Here is a 16,732-nt window from a genome sequence, read left to right on the forward strand (position 1 = left end):
ATGGTGAGCACTGCAAACTCCTCTGTTCCATCCTCTATGGTCTTCAATCCTTCTGGTTCTTGAGCAGCAGAAACATGCAAAGGTGGTGCCAAGGAAGAAAAGTTGCTCCGTTTTGCTAATAAAGCAAACGTTCTTCTGTTACAGAGATCTGCTCAAGGCAGCTACATACTGGGCAGTAGTCACAGGAATCCACTTTCTCAAAGTTGTTTTCTGGCGAGGTCTTCCATCCCTTTGCTGAATCCTCAGTTTCCCTCTGTTGGCCCATTATTATTGGGTGAATGACTTGTGCAACCTCTATTAGCGGATGTAATAATTGGAGTTGAGTAGGACTGAGTACATTCCCTATTGTCCTTCCTCTCACCAAAGGGAGGAAGCTGTCAACACTGGCTATTTCATTCAACCAGGGATGTACCCTCCAGATGTTGGACAGCTCCCATCATACCTTCCTATTGGTCATGCTTCCTGGAGCTGGTGGGAGTTGTAATTCAACAATACCTGGAGGGTACCACATTGGCTATCCCTGCCATTTCATCCTCATAGCCACTGCCCTCCACAGGTAGGCTTGCTGGCATCCAGGTTTTAATTTTTGGTTCCAGGTGAAGACCTTTTTATTTGCCCAGGTGTTTTAATCTTTGTGTGTGTTTTGTTATGCTGCGTTGTATTAATGTTTTAGTGCTGGTAGCTTTATTTAATTTGCTTTTATGTTGTGCTTGGCGTTTTCCTTTTGCTGGTTTTAAGCTGACTGTCAGCCGCTCAGAGAACATTTGTTGTTGGGCAGCATACAAATATTGTAAATAAATTAAATTTGCACCTGTTGCTGAAATTCTGGCTGCATGTGCTCCAAGCATTTGCAGATTTGTTTGGAATTATTCCTCAGGAAAGAAATATACACTGCTTTGCTTCCTAAGAATAAGAGGCCTTCTCCCTTCCTCTCACTCCACCAAAATCCCTCCTCCTTAGTGAGCAATGTGCATAGAACCATTTAAAAAAGAAATAGGGCAAACTCTGACATCAAGCTCTCTTAGAGAGTAGAGGCTTTACGTTAGGGTCACATGCACATAATGAAGGAGAGCCAGGTTTCAAGATGCTGTTTCCCTGACAACCAGAAGGCAGGGATGAAAGACAGAGACGGGAGGTGACTTTTCAGAGATGTCATTAACTGGCTCTGCCAAAGTGGAAGTTGATGTGGAGTCTCTGGGGCTCTCAGGGACATAATAGGACTAGGGCTTGTCTGTGTAGCATGACCATAGGTGTCCTAAATCATACTTGGAGATCCCACCCACTTCTTTGGTGTTCCCTCACTTGCATCTCCTAGTCTCTGCTGCTAAGAGGGAGATACGCAATATCATCACTGAAATGCTAGTTCACCCCTCTTGCTTTGTCCCTCTGGTCTCTTGAAATACCAGTGCCAGTGAAAGAGGTCAAGAACAGGGGCAGGCTGCATGAGACAAGCGCTAAGGGATCAACCAATTTGTTTACAGCCCTGTAAAGGGTTCAAGTCATTGAGACAGGGGATGAGAAGATATGTTGCTCAGTCCTCTTATCCCAATATAGGGTTGGGCCAGAAAAAAAACAAGTAAGAGGTATGTGCAGGAGATCAGCTGGATAGAGATGAAAGCAAAACTGGGCATCCCAAAGCAGCAAAAGCTGGCAACCCTAATTGTTTAGACAGAAGAACTGGCAGGAAAAGGGAGATTACCGCAGGCAATGGTCAGCTGGTTCACTTGGCTAGAGAGCATATGCAGTTGTTTTCAGGACTGGTTTTGCAGAACCATGGCAGCAGGCCACAATCTGTGCTGCAGGTGTGAGATCTCTGCTGCTGCCGACTCAGCAGCACCAGAGATGCTTCTTCCCAAGTGGAGCTGACTTTGGGAGTTCCTGGCTGTACTGGGGTCCCTTCTGGGAGAGGAAAGTTTGGTGGGGGAAATGACTGCAGCCGTGTTGTCTTTCATCACTCTTTATTGTGTAAAAATAAATTCAACAATTCATGTAGTTTAAGCAATAAAATGAAAAAAGGAAAGGAAAAAAAAAACAGCATGAAGAACCAGTAGAAACAGTGCATTTTAAGAATTGCTGATGTGGACTGTGGATGTAAGATATAACATCAACTCATTCAAAACCCAGTAAAGACTGATAGCAAGAAATAGGAAAAATATACAGCTTTGGTTAACAGAATGACAACTCAAGAAACATTTATCCTCTTTCACGCTGTACAGTATATACAATTTTATCACTATCACCCTTTTTATTTTTTTTTTATTTTGGCAAATCCTGCGCAATTTGGACTGGATTTATTTACCTTGACATGTTTTTTCCCCCTTCATCAGTTTACACTTAACATTCATTATTAGTTACAAGAAGGTTTCCAATAAGGGTCGTTAGCAGATCGATCTTACAAGGTAGAATTTTGTTGGGATTGGTTGGTTTTGCTTTTAAAGAGCACTGCTTAAAATATGCTGCCCTGAGCCAAGATTTAAAAGTAAGATAACTAGGCTGGGATTGTGTTGATTATGTTTAGATAGATTTCCAACCCCCTCTCCTAGTGCTTTAGCATTGTGATTTCATAGGGTGGTCACATGACCCACTTCAATATCTGATGAGCAGCAACCTTTCAATAGTGCAACATCGACCTTGAACTGCTTATTACATGCCCATCCATGCTGCATATTCATTTGCCACAGCTTTAGGGTTGGTCAAAATGGCTCAGTGAGCCATTTTATCCTTCACGCCTCCCTTTTCACTCACAGCCAAGAAAAACTCCTTGACCAGGATGAGAGAGGGCGAGGTCATTTAAAGGGGTGATGGCTGCAGACTATTAGTACAAACCAGAAATTCTTTTTCTTAAAAAAAGAAACCATATAAAATATTATTTATCTCAAAATAAGCTTTATCATCCTTTTATCCTTCATCTGTAGCTCAAAAGTATTTTTGTCAGGGAATACCTGTTTTTCTACATATATTCTTTTCTAATAAAAATACCTTTCTTGGTAGTAAACTCCTTTTACAACAAGAGAAATAATTTGTGTGTATTTTGTTTTACAAAAGCAGAAAGGCTTGACATTTCAAAGAGTAGCTAACCCTTCAAGGGAGAGAAAATGCTGATTCAACTAATATCACATTTGAGCTGTGATTTCTATACACTGATTGTAAGTTAAGTCCTAGGGAAGTGAATAGGACTTCTAAGTTACCCATGTTTAGGAACACTTGCCGGAGAATGCTTCGCTGATTACCTAAACTGGTGTGACCTTATATTCGTCAGTGGAACTACACCTGTGTAAATGGCCAGTGAAAACACCTCCTTTAGAAGGAGGCCTTTGGGAACTGTCAGACAGTCTTTAGGCAAACACATGCACTGCCTGTGCAGTGCTCTTTACTTGTATGTATGTTTTTATAAAAGGGCATTACCTGAGAGAGGCATGTATTATTCAGTGCAAGAGGGGACATCAATCGTATTAAGCAGTAGGCTTGAGTTTGGCTGGATCAGCTATTTATTCTGTGCTCGCTAGAGAAGCCTTGGTGCTGAACGGACAGCTCCCAGGGAGTCTGGCATGGAAAATACCCACCCATGGTGGTGCTGAAGGGACAGCTCCAAGTACATCCAGGTTGGTAAGCATCAACAGGACTGATTCAGCAGCACAGTGTACGTTGCACCGCAGAAATGCTTAAAGAACAGCTCCTATAGCTGCTTTTTTAGGACAGCACAACTACTGGATTAAGAGCTCTGGCTTCTCCAGGACTTATAGGAAAAGACAAAGCTGAGTGGAGCAGTTCCCATGGATTGATTTCTTTTAAAGTTACCAATATTTTAACTGGTGGCTCTTCTTCTCTTTTTTAATAGAAAAACGTGTAGTGCTGTTTATCATGGGGAAGAATGCTGTATCATTAGCCACCTTTTTCCAGCCATGCCTGACCTATACTATCGTGCTTGGATGACTTTAGTTTTTGAATTGTTTTTAAAGCATGAACTATCACTCAGCAAACCCCCCACAGCTCTGCATTAGCCCATGCAAGCAGGCAAGCATTAGACCAGGTAAAACACGATTGAGGCACCTACTGAAAACATGCAAGAAACGACAGTACACCCCTTGCCTTCCCTATAAGCCTGCAGGAAATCTAAGGGTACCATAAACTAGGACGGAATCTATAAAGAGCACTATGCAACCCATTGTCACTAAAGGTGGTAAAATAGGCACTCTTATCTAACCAAAACACAATCCTTGCAAGAAAGGCCAACCGCTACACCTTCCCAGCCTCCTAAAATAGTTGGTGCCCTTCAGGATGCAAACAGCTCCGTCTATAGCACGATAAGAAACGCACATTTTGCCTTTTTGCAGAGGTTTATCTGAAGGCTCGACATACAGTCTGTTCGGTATCCCTTGTGCTGTTCTTTTTAAAAAAACAAAACAAAACATAGTGCAGGCTCTGTTTCTGGTTATTGGGCAAAACAGATGCATGGAGAGGACACAGCCTCTTCTTAATTCCCTGGGGCTTTGGAGCAAAACCAGGATTTGCCCTTTATTCAGTTTCTTGACACATTTGCTTAAAACCTCTCTCAAGCAGTTCCTTATTCCTTTCACAAAGGAAGAGCTATGAACCTTTATGAAAGTGAAGTATACCTCAAATCTCATTGGGTCCAATAAGCACAGGGCAGGCAAGGCTCCTTGCGCTATATATCCTGCCACCTGCAGTGAACCCAATTTGTATTTAAAAGGCAAAAATCTCAGCTCAGCAGTATGGCCATGGAAATCGGACTGCAACCACATGCTTTGCATCCGACTACCACTAAAACTCCCCCCTACCCCAGCCCTTCAGGTTTATGGCTCTTAGTGAGAGTAAAGGAGCATTGGTAAGGGTTTGGGAATGCCTCATAAAGTCATAAGAAAATAGTCCCATCTTCAAGCCAAGTATTCTTGGGAAAGGCCCAGGGTGCATTACCTTTGGAGGGGAAGGCAAGTAGGAGCCTGCTGTGGAAACAGGAAGGGAGAGGTAAGGGGATGGACCGGGTGATTTTCTGCCATCTTTGGGTCACAGAGTTTTGGGAGAAGCAGTAATCAATGCCTGTGGAAGGAAGGTTTTCTGGACTACGCATAGGCTTTGTGATGGCTAACAGAGGCAGATCCTTTAGGCTGTACAGCAAAATGAAGGCAGACAAGGGAAGGGAGCTGCTCTGCAGCTCCATTAAAATAGGTAGGAGCCAGTTGCTCCTACAAAAGACCAAGGATCTGGACAAGTCGTCTAGGATCCTTGAGCTGGCAATGCTCCTGAGTCTCACATGTACCCTTGGGGGGCAAAGATGGCTCTGTTTGCTCCGGCCATAGCCAGAGGTTTACACAATTGGTGGGGGTGCAATGAGAGACCTGAAGAATTTCAGAGAACAGTCCTACCCCCCCCCACCACCCCTCAAATCTCCTAGTCAAGCCACCATCATGCGTCTCTCAAAAAGCGTTTATCCTCCTATCACTCAGAGAATAATTCGTAATAAAAAATAAATATCTGCCCACAGGTGACTGGCTGCTTAAAAGACATAGAGTAGAGTAGGAATATAGAGATATCCTTTAAAAAGTATATGCAAATGAAGACAAATGTGCTGAAAGAGTCGCACCAGCCCAAAGGCACTCAGGCATTGAAACAAAGTTGGCAAGCCAGAAAAATCAGACCATTCATGACGAGACTTCATAAAGCAAAATGGAAAAAAGATAATAAAGTCTCGATCCAAAGGAGAAAGGGACAAAAGAGTGAGAGAGGGTGGGGTGGGGGACAATGAACCCTCTCTTCAAAATTGTAAGGTTGCAAAGTCCCAGGTTGCCTTAGAGTTGACTGAAAAACTCCAAGTCTCCTAGATTAAAAAATATATATATGATTGATTCTTTAGAACAAATAAAGAAGATAATTTTTAAAAGAAAGACAGAAGAGAGAAAGGAAATAGATTTGTCCATAATTCATTCCTGGGTGAGGAGAATGTCTGTTAACCAAGGGTTAAATGGATTTGGAATGGGAAGGGCGGGGAAGAGCAGCATTTTTTAGTTGATCTGACGGCAGGCTTCAAATGTCCATTTGGTGGCTCCACCATAAATATCAATGTTGGTCTCGGACCAGGCTATGACACTACCAGACAGGGCTTTGGTGCTGCACGTGGCCAGGTTGTAGATCTCCCCTGGGGTGAGCTTCCGATCCCAGATGTTGAAGTGGGCTAGTTCTCCCACAAATGCCTGGGTGGCATCAAATCCACCTCCAAGTGTGTCCTTGAAGAGAGAAATTGAAGATAAAAGATTTGAAAACATCTCACCCTGGAAATACGCAATATATATCCTTATCTAAAAGTTAGTTTTCTGACCCTAACTTGAATTAGTAGGATTCTAAAATGGCATCTCTATTATTTTACATTTTGGAAAACTCTAGGGCATTTTTGTTGGGTTCGTCATTTTCTTTTTCCCTGAAAACCCCAAGAAGGATAACTCTTTGTGCTGGAATATATATTAGGATGGCATGCACATTGTAAAATTTTATATTAAAAAAAAGAAGACCCAAGAGGTAAGTCAACACTGGGAATCCTACAGTCTTGACAGAGTAAACACTTGAAATGAGCCAGAAAGCTTTCATGGCAGCATGCAAAGGTCAGCAGGAATAAACTGCAACAGAGAAGTTCAATAAGGAGGATGCGACGTGCAACCTTTTAAGTGCATCTTCCATGGATGGAACTTCCAAAAATAGAAACTTAGGCCCCTGGTTCCAGCAGTGCCAGTATGCCTGGAAGGGAGAAGGATGGAGATGGAAGTTGTTCCCTGAGGAGACTTGCCTGCAGCCTGCTCAGCTTTCTTCTAGGTGCTAGGAAAAGACCTTCTAGTTTTACCTTTACAGTACTGGATAACTCTGTCTCTAATTAGTAGTGTTAAATTTTGCAGTGTTTCTATTCTCCTTTCATTCTGTGTAAGGCACTCTGAGAATTTTGAATGGCAGTACAGATTTATTTATTTTTTAATGTAAATTTGTATGCACATGTAAATGAAGGCCTCACATGTTGTTTTGAGAGAGGAAGAAGACAAGCAGCCTTAAAGAAATGGTCCGTGGTGATTTGCTATGATCCTCCATCTTGAGACTTTTGTGGATGTGAAAATATTTTTTAAAAAACTGAAAGCCTGCACCAGAATAATTGGATACCATGACTTTCGCTTTCTGACTATGGCAATGTATCTGAGTGAGCATGTTGTGTAACTGGCAGGCAGAGTTGATCTATGTCGCTTGTGCGATAAGTGATGGGGAAAATAACTGCTTGTTTTTATGAGAAATGCAGGAAGGAAATTTAGAAGCCCTGTGGTGTGTAATTCAGTGTGAAATAGTTGGTTAGCTTTAGACATAGAAGCAACAAGGACAGGACCCTTTCCAGGACTTGCATATCACCCTGTAAAATTCGAATTATAACGTGTGTGTGTGTGTGTGTGTGTGTGTGTATCCATGTGCAGGTGTAGATGTTAGGCAGCACAGATGTTAGACTACCACTGTCAAAATTATGTGGCCTGAAGATCCCACTTGTTCCATGGGAATGTCAATCCCCATTCCTTTAAAATTATGAGTGGTTGTGTATGCAAACATGTGTGTAGTTCACGGGGTAGCTAATGTGGTGCACTCCAAATGTTGCTAAACTCCAATTCCTATCAGCTCCAGCCAGCATGACCAATGGTCAGGGATTATGGGCACTGAAATCCAGCAATATGTGTGGGGACACCATGTTGGCTACCCATGGTTCAATTGTTCTTTAATGTGCATGACTAAAGGGAACAGATTGGTGATTTTCTGTGTCTCCTACTCATTTTAGAAATCTCTCACCACCACCCCCATACCATTTGGTCTCTCCCCCCCCCCTTATCCCTCCCTCTCTTTAATTCCCTTCTGTTCTTATCTGATGCCTAAGAAACTTCATCAAATTTTGCCACAGTTGTTGTTTTTAAGAGGCAAATTTCCTGTCATGCCCGTGGTGGAACCACTTTGCATTCATCTAACAAATGCACTAAATGCTGGCTCTGACAGGCAACCTATGAAATGATTGCTGCAGTAAACCTTATGCTGTAGGTTCAGAAGGTATGGAACACCAGTGTGGCAGGTTGACATAATCATGGTACATTGGCACTGGAGACCCCGGCATATGCATGATGAGACCTGCTGAACAGGCATCTGGAATACAGGGCAGATTCTCCTATGTAGCATGTGAAGCTGCAGTCCCCAGCATTTCCTGGTATGGCTGGGAGAGATCCCTGCTCAAAACCCTGCAAAGCAGTTTCCAGCCAGTGCTGAAAATCAAGAGCCAGATGGACCCAATGGTCTGACTCTGGCTGCTTCCTGCGTTCCAAGGAATACCTAGGTCTACTAATCCAGAGCAGCACAATCTGCAGGTTTTAACTATAATGCTTAAGCACCTTCTCTACCCGTCTTTCTAATCAAATTGCTGCAAACCTTGTACAGACCATGGATAAATTCCAGTAGCCACCCCTTCCTTCTCCGCTGCCACCATGCTACCTTACCTGTTCCTGTCCCAAAACAAGGACCCCTTGAGGCTTGATAGGATGATAAGGGGCCAGGTTTTCCCCATTGCCTCGTTGTGTGCCATCTTGATAAGCCTCCCAGACACCATCCCGGGTTGTCCATGTGATGCAGATATGGTGCCATTTCCCATCGTTAATGACAAAAGGAAGCTTTGCTACCTGGTGAGAGAAGAGGGAGATTGCTGCAGTCAGGCATGCCCTATAACAGCAAAAGTATGAACTGTACAGTACTAGAGATTTCACCAAGCTGGTGGTCTTCCCGAACCTGCCCTGTTATGTAATACCAGAGAAACATTCAATTTTCACATGAACTACAGAACCTTCTGATTCCCATTGATAGATGAAGATTTGATGGGGTGGCAAACATTCTAGATTCTAAAAACTCCAGTAAGTGGAGATAATGACAATGTTTATTTTAACTTCAAGGACACAGGATCAGGTTTTCTGACCCTAACTTGAATTAGTAGGATTCTAAAATGACATTGCTATTATTTTATCTTTCGGAAAACACTAGGGCACTTTTGTTGGGTTCTTCATTTTCTTTCCCCCCGAAAACCTCAAGAAAGATATCTCTTTGTGCTGGAATATATCTTGGGATGGTATGCCCATTGAAAAATGTAACACAAAAGGAGCGAGCACACATGTCAAAATGTGGAGGTGCTGTCACACAAGCTAGGGTTTTTAACTAATAATAATAATAATAATACTGTGCATATATAAAGGTTGTTCTTTAATGGCATTTGTATTTCATTTTCAGCCACAAGATTAAAAATATTGAATGTCTGCCTGGTAACATACACAGTGCTATATAATGACCTTAAATTTTGGAGAAGGGATTGGGGAACTGGGGCTTCTAAAAAATCACTTATTTCTCTGGAGGGCAAGCTAAATATAAGCTCCTCCAATTCTTTTCCTTTTTTTTCCAGATATCCCTGGGTGTCTTTATTTAAGTTGCTCCAGAAAAGGGGGTTGGAGCCTGGGGGGGGGGCTTTAATTCACTTCCTTTGTTTTCACTTTGAAAGCAAAGCTGCTGAATTCCAATACTGCTGGCTGCAGTATCAACCAGCACCAGTGGTTTGCAAATACATACTCACCATGTGCAAAAGATGCTACAAGGTGTTTGCAGAAAGGGTGCAGAGTTTTCATTATTTAGCCATTATGTTAAATGCTGGTTTTGTTGCCACTTGTTTTAATAATTAATACATTTCTCCCCTCCTTACTCTTCAGATCATGCCATGGCAATTAAAGGATTAGAACACTGGTCACTTACCTTATCATTGATAAGGATCTCCATGGGATTATTGCCCCACTCAATAAGCACTAGCTCATTGGCTTGCCCAGGTACTGCATAAGAGAAGGGTGTGCCCACACCTGGGGAGGCATTCGATTTTATCCACATGCAAATAGTAAAGGCGTACATCTCTGGCAGGCTTTTCTTCACCTTGGCATACATATAGTTGGTTCTCAAGGGGAAAGTCAGCTGAAACTTATCTGTTGGCCGATTGTCTTTCTGGCCTGAGGGAAGATAGAGAGGGTGTTTGTCAGAGGTCTTGAAGGGTACTGAGGCTGCAATCATATGCACTTACCTGGGAGTAAGTTCCATTGAACTCAGTGGGGCTTACTTCTGAGTAGACATGCATAGGATTGTGCTGTGCAATAGGATTGCACATGAAATAGGCTGCTCCTATTTGAATAATAGCATAGATGTAATTCTAAAATGTACAGGAAGGTCTTGAGTCTCCTTCAGTGGAATTTTGCATAGAATTGTCTGTGTCTGTCTGTCTGTCTGTCTGTCTATCTGTCTGTCTCTCGCTCTTCATTATATAATGAGCCTTAAGATGGCACTGTTTAAATCCCTCCAGCACATTTCGGCACTCTAATCCTAGTCACATGGACAGCGCTTGGGGAATAGGGTCTTTTCTCTCCTTTCCTCTCCCCCCCCCCCTTATTTATTTTTTACCACAAAGCTAAAAAGCGCTAATGAACACAAAAAAAGGAAAGGAGCAGAGTATTTGTCTGGACACAACTACTGGTTCTGTTGAAGTTTAAGATGCACAAATTGCTTAGAGGAGGGAGAAAATGTTAAACAGCTTGTCCTAGGTCACTTAGAGGGTAGACCCCAATGCATATAGACGAATGAATTATATTAGCAAGTTGAAGGTGCATTTTTTCTACATAGGTGTGCCGAGTCAAAGATACTTTGCTAACACAGATTAGGTAGTTCTTTCCTACTTTACCAATATCACTTTGGAAGAACAAGATATTACCTATTTACTGTCCTTCCCCATTACACATAAACACAGAATCACAGAGACACACTCACTTTTGTCCATGAATTCCAGGGAGGATCAGAGTTGCATTTGCTCATAATTTAAATGAAAAGTAATCATTTCTTCATCTCTTTTAAACAGATGGGGGGGGGAGAACTGCTTTGTAAGGTGGGGGGGCGAAGGTGAGCTGTTTTTCTCAGGCTGCCTCTAAATGTGTAATGGAGCAAAATGCTGATCATTTAAATCTAAGCTTTTCTCAGCTTCTTTTTACCTTTCTCTAGGTCACTGATCCTTTGGTGAAGGGAAGTTAAAGTGCTTTCTATTTTTCCTCTTTCTTCAGTCTCGTTCTTGGGGTTGTACTTGCCTTCTTCCAGGCTGTTAATTCGGGACAGGACTTGCTTCTCTAAGTCATCGATGTTATTCTGGAGTATCTCCTTCAGGGAATTGGTCTGGCTGGAAGAATTCATCCTACTGAATTGCTGCACGGGGTGGGGGAGAAGCAAAGAGAGTAAGTGGATTGTTGCAAACCAAATTAACACCACAGCATTATTTACCACAGACTCATCCTGATGTTTGCTACCCTGGCAGCTAAACTCACGGGCAGCTTTCCAAGCAAAGGAGCACCGATTTATCAAAGGGAAGCACCCAAATTGCCACAGAACCCTACTGTATGAGAGTGGAGCGGGGTGGCGGGGGGGAAGTGGCAGAGAATACTTCACATTTTGCTGCAGACATTTTACCTCGGGAACAGGGCAAAGCGTGCAGCATTAAATCAACACCGAAGACGGCAGGGGCCGGCCATCCCAAAGCCACGTCTGACATGTCTCCTTTTCTAGTTCTAAGGAAAAACAGAAAGGAGAAAGTTGTACCTCCAAGGTTTCTAGTCTTGTTTTAAGCGACTGCAAAGTTTGCCCAAGTTGGGTCAAGGTCTCGGCAGCCGGAGTCCGGGACAGATCCCCCATGGTGTTTTTCGAAGAGCCGGTCTGCTTCCTGCTGGAGCCCCCGCCCGTTTTGGATTCACTGGGGACCGTGTCCAGCGAGCTCTGGCTCTCACACCTGCCCAGCTTCGTGGTTAGTTCCCTGATGGTTTCCTTTTGGTTCATGATGGTCTCCTTTTGCTGAAGCACCGTTTCCCGGAGCTGTAGCACGGTGGTCTTCAGGTCTTCCGTGCTGCCGCCGCTCTGCATAGAAGAAGTGCACATGTCCGTATCCAACGGCACAGAGGTGCAGATAAACCGGGTCTGCCCGAAATTCTGGGCGCATCCTCTCAAAAAGAAGAACGAGGCCAACACGAGGCTGCACCGCACCCCTGCGAACATGGCCGGGGCAAAGTTCCCAACAGACGCGGCGCCCCGGAACGCTGGAGTTACTTTCAGCACCATGGAACTGTCCGCCGAACTGCTGAGCCGACTGCGGTACGCGGGCTGCTTTTATAGCGCGCGGGAGGGGCTACGAGCCCGCTGACGTCACAATGGGGTGGAATCCCTGTTTAATTGCCTTGCGAGCGCCCTGTTCCCCTGTTCCGGGCAGCCGAAAGTGGAAGGCGAGGGGTCCCGATGGAATTGACCGAGGGGGCCTGGGAATTGCCTCTGCCGCCTCCGCTTCGCTTGGCGTCGCGAATGGAACGGTGGACTGGGAGAGCCCGCGGTGGGCGGGGGCGCCCAGGGAGCACAGGGAAAGAAGAGCCTTCGCTGTGGCCGCTGCGTAAGGCTCGCTTGCACGTGTGCGGCGCAGAGAGAGGCAGCGCTTCTCGGCCCGGCTGGCAGCGAGGCTGAGAAGAAGCGCGGTGTGTGCCTTCAGGGTGCTGAAGTGCAGGAAGGGGTGCGCAAGGTCATGTCTGCGGTAGCTCGCGCCGCGCTGGAGCAAAACTTAAGGCTGCAGGCTTAGAGAACGCCGGGCGGTGGTAGTGGGGTGTGTGTGTGTGTGTGTGTGTGTGAATGTGTGTCCACGTGCGTGTGTATAACCCCTATGTAGTATGTGTGCAATCGTAGGAGCCAACTCCTAGGGGCTGAGCGGTCTTTGGAAACCAGCCCCCCATAAAATAATTGACGGGACTGCCCCCTCCCCAAGTTGATGGGCATTGCCATTCAAATGCTGTGTGCACCGCATCATGTGATTAATTATGCGGGGCAAGGTGTACCTCCCCCCCCCCCAATATTTTATTCATGTTGGCACCCTTGTGTGCAATAGTCACTAGCTGGTGTACTTGTGTTTTCGAAGGAGTCATAGTGGGTGTAAGAAAGGGACGGCTATGTTATAATCAGGATAAGGTTGTATTTGGCGGCGGCGGGGATTAACCTGTGGGCCCCCAGGTGGTGCTGAAGGCCAACTCAGGTACTCCCAGTCAGCATAGCCAGTGGTCAAAAAGTATGGGTGTTGTGTAATCCGGCAAGGTCTGGAGGACCACAAGTCCCCCCTCCCTTCCCTTGATGATTGGAGGTTGTGTGCTTATGTTTTAACGCTGGAAGATGCTACTTTAGGATAGGAGTCGTCTAGCCACTTGACGATTTTCAGGCGCAATCCAGCCCTGGAAATCTGTGCACCAATGACGCACACGCAAAACTCTTGCATGCCTTCCAGAAGCCTGTGGTGTGTCACAGCTCTTCATGTGTGTCACTATGGCAGGCGTCTGAAAAGAGGAAGCTGTCGTGACACGTCTGAATGAGTCCATCCGTACCTAGAAAGAGGGAGTGAGAGCTCTTTTCCACAGCCCTTCCTACCCCTCAATTTCCCAGCTTCTCAGCTAGTCAGTAGTTAAATCCTAAAGGAGGTGCCAGTGCGTCAAGCATCGCCCCTGGCCTAAAATCCTTTCCTCCTCGGGCTGCTCGCTTCTCTGGAGCGTAAACCCTCTCTGTGATCACTCAGTGGCGAGAGAATTTTGCTCATGCTCAGAGGCCCACGACTGTGCGCCCTGACACAAAGGAAGCTCTGCTTTCAATCCAACTCCGCTGTACTTGGCTAATTCGTGTGGTCGCTGCTTTTGCTTGAGTTAAGTTCCCTGTTTTGGGAAGCAAAACCGGGCAGCTGCTGCAGGATTTGTTCCCAAAGCCGCGCTTGCTCAAGGAAGCAGCGCCCGCCTTCCCCTCGGCCTCTCGCGGGAAGCTCGCTCTCATTTCTCCTTCTTTGCCCCCCTTTTCCGATCCGAGGAGGACCATTTCACGGGCTCTGGGTCGCAGCAGCCATCCAGCCAAGCAGGAGCATGATGATGCGGCCTGCGGGGAAAGAAAAAGAAACGAAACACACCCGGATACTTTGCTCAGGGCCCTTCTGCTGCCGCTCCTCTTCCCAGCCAGGAGATTCGCTTCCAGTAAAGCAGTCCATGCTTTCCCGCAAGAAGCATCCGCCCGAGGGATGCGCCTCCGGAGCAGACAGCGGAAGCGGCTCATTTCCTCCCGTTTCTAGTGGCACCGACTGAGTGCTTGAATGACTGAATCGTCTGCTCCTTTGCCAGGGCACCGGATACCTTCCCGCACCGCGGCGCCTCTGGGGCTTTGGGAGCTGAGAATGAAGCGAGCGAGGCGATCTCAGCCTCATGTCCCCTTCTCTTCCTCCCTCCCGGAGATCTTGGCCACGCCAGCGCTGGCTGGAGGCCTGAGGAGGGGCCTATGCGCGTTGCTGTTGTGTCCCGGACAAAAGTTACCCCTCCAGAGCTGCTCTTATCGAATTCAGTGGTGGTGGTGGAGACGAGGGCAAGGTTCGCACAGCAAGCTTGAAAGGCCTGCATGTGGGTATTAGACTAGGAGAAACTGCAGCAAGCAGGTTTTTAGAACATTGGTTGTGGTTGATTAAAAGTAGTAATAAACACCAGAGTCCAGAAGTCTTGGTGTTCCTGAAGAATAATCACAAATAGAAAGGGAAAGGAGGAGACTTTAGGGAAAGGTGGGGAGGGGCACTGGATACAGTGCTGGATTTATGTATAAGCTAAACAAGCTATAGTTTAGGGCCCCACTCTCTTGGGGGCCCCAAAAAAATTTTAAAGGGGAAAAAACTGGATGTACATTTCCAAAATATAAGATAAAAAACAAATAAAATAAAACCTACATACAACAACAGTGTTTTGTGTTGTGTAGGCTCCTATTATTTATGTGCAAATGGCTTTAGATACCTGTTAGGTCCATAAATTACCATATAGCACATATTTAACACAAAAAACAGCAACAATTTGTTGTTGGAAATATTAAGGGCCTCATTACCTTCAGTAGCTTAGGGCCTCATCAGACCTAAATCTTGCCCTGACTGGATAATGTACACAAATGGATTGTAACCAAGTTTTACTCAAGAGCATACCCGCTGAAATTACAGTAATGGAGTTCATCAAGCCCTTTAATTTCAGTGGGTCTACTTCGAGCAAGACTATCATTGGCCTCAACTCTGTAGTCTCAAAGTGTTGACCGGTAAGGGTTTTCTGGTTTCCATTCCTTTGCTGTAGTGTTCAGGGAGGAAGGGGCAGGCCCTGTTCACGACAACCCCTGCAAGCCATGCCTGGCTCCTTTTTGAAGACTATGCAGCAAAAATGAACTTCTGACCAAAGCACACATTCAGTAACAAGCCAGGTTCCCCTCCAGGCAGCTTTGCTTTAATACTCTTATTCTCATTAATTTATATATGATTTTTCAGTTTTATACATTTCAATAATTTTACAATCATTTTAACATTTCGAAACTCGACTTCCTTCCTCCTCTTTCTGCGGTTCCTTAATTTTATTTTTAATACTTTCTGCATTTCCAAATTAACTTAATTTGCTTATTTATTCAAGCGGCTTAGTCATGCTGGTCACATGACCTGGGAAAACTGTCTGCGGACAAACGCCGGCTCCCTCAGCCAGTAAAGCGAGATGAGCGCCGCAACCCCAGAGTCGTCCACGACTGGACTTAACTGTCAGGGGTCCTTTACCTTTTTTTATAACACTGCAGTTATTACAATAATCCTGCCAATGTTCTTATCTGTTTATATTTGTAAATATGCAATAAACCATTTCCATTCTTTTACAAAAAGTTTGCTTTCTTTATTTTTTATTTTTCCGGTAAGTTTCGCCATTTCTGCATAATCCATAAGTTTTTGTATCCATTCTTCTTTCGCTGGGACTTCTTTCCATTTCTGGACACACAAACAGGCGCTTCTTCGCTTGGGGGATTGCTTTAATATTCTATCCTGGTGTTGTTGTTTTTTAAAAAAAGAAGTAGTTATGGTAGACTTAAAAAACAAAAACGACCACCTCTGCTTACTAATTTGTGACATTTTGGTTGGCCTTTGGCGTTTTTCGAAACCCAAAGCGCCATACCCTCCCTCTCCCCCTCTGCTTCGGTTCTTTAGCGGGCCTCGCTCAGAGAGAAAAGCTCCATCCATTCATTTGGCCTGCGGAGGTTGGGCAAGTCAGGCCCCAGGAGATGACGTCGAATCCGGTGGCACCGCCTTCTTCCCTGCCCCAATTCTGCCCCGCCGACCCGCCCACGCAGGACGCACACCCCGCCCCTCAAGAACAGGCGCTTCTTTGCTTGGGGATTATTATGCCAGTGCGACTCCGAGTTTCGGTTGCGGCTAAACGTTCCAAGGCTGGCGGCCTCGGACATGCTTTTGTTTTTCCAAGCGGGGGAGGCAAGAAACGGAGTGGCGTGGCTGCGTGTGCTGCCACCCCGTGTCCTCTTCCTTCCCCTTCCTCGGACTGAACATCGGAGGCCGAGTCACCTGGCGCGGTGGTGGCGGGGCTCCCGTTAGCCCCTTTGCAGAGCGCCCGGGGTCAGGCGGGGCGAGGAAAGCTCCTTTGCCGCCCACACGCCTCGGATAAGACGGCCTTGGTGGGTGCGGCTGCTGTTACTCTGGAGTAATCCCGCCGAGGCCAGCTGCGGAAGCCCACGCAGGGCGGGTTCTGCCGGCTCTGCGGTGCAAACGCTGAGGCCCGCCAGCTCGCCGCTCCCTGGAGAATAA

The 16,732-nt window shown here is 45.6% G+C and overlaps 1 protein-coding gene across 1 annotated transcript; it reads right to left on the bottom strand.

Annotated features, from left to right (window-relative positions):
- Window positions 1–4,397: 4,397 nt before the first annotated feature.
- NPTX1 (neuronal pentraxin 1) lies at window positions 4,398–12,229 on the bottom strand. Its single transcript, XM_083427772.1, has 5 exons — window positions 11,677–12,229; window positions 11,079–11,286; window positions 9,808–10,052; window positions 8,517–8,696; window positions 4,398–6,242 (listed from the first exon to the last, which is right to left on the bottom strand). Exons 1-5 carry the CDS (start codon window positions 12,187–12,189, stop codon window positions 6,021–6,023), a joined length of 1,368 nt encoding a protein of 455 aa, XP_083283898.1. The 5' UTR covers window positions 12,190–12,229; the 3' UTR covers window positions 4,398–6,020.
- Window positions 12,230–16,732: the final 4,503 nt, after the last annotated feature.

This window comes from Podarcis tiliguerta (assembly GCF_965153285.1).
Source record: "Podarcis tiliguerta genome assembly, chromosome: 2".
NCBI classification, from domain to species: Eukaryota; Metazoa; Chordata; class Lepidosauria; order Squamata; family Lacertidae; genus Podarcis; species Podarcis tiliguerta.

Excerpts from the sequence above, each read along its gene's own strand:
- NPTX1 (XM_083427772.1), bottom strand. The coding sequence starts at position 12,189 with ATGGTGCTGAAAGTAACTCCAGCGTTCCGGGGCGCCGCGTCTGTTGGG. Across the intron at positions 11,287-11,676 it reads CAAGACTAGAAACCTTGGAG|CAATTCAGTAGGATGAATTC; the intron begins GTACAACTTTCT and ends CACCCCGTGCAG. Across the intron at positions 6,243-8,516 it reads TTGTTTTGGGACAGGAACAG|GACACACTTGGAGGTGGATT; the intron begins GTAAGGTAGCAT and ends TCTCTCTTCAAG.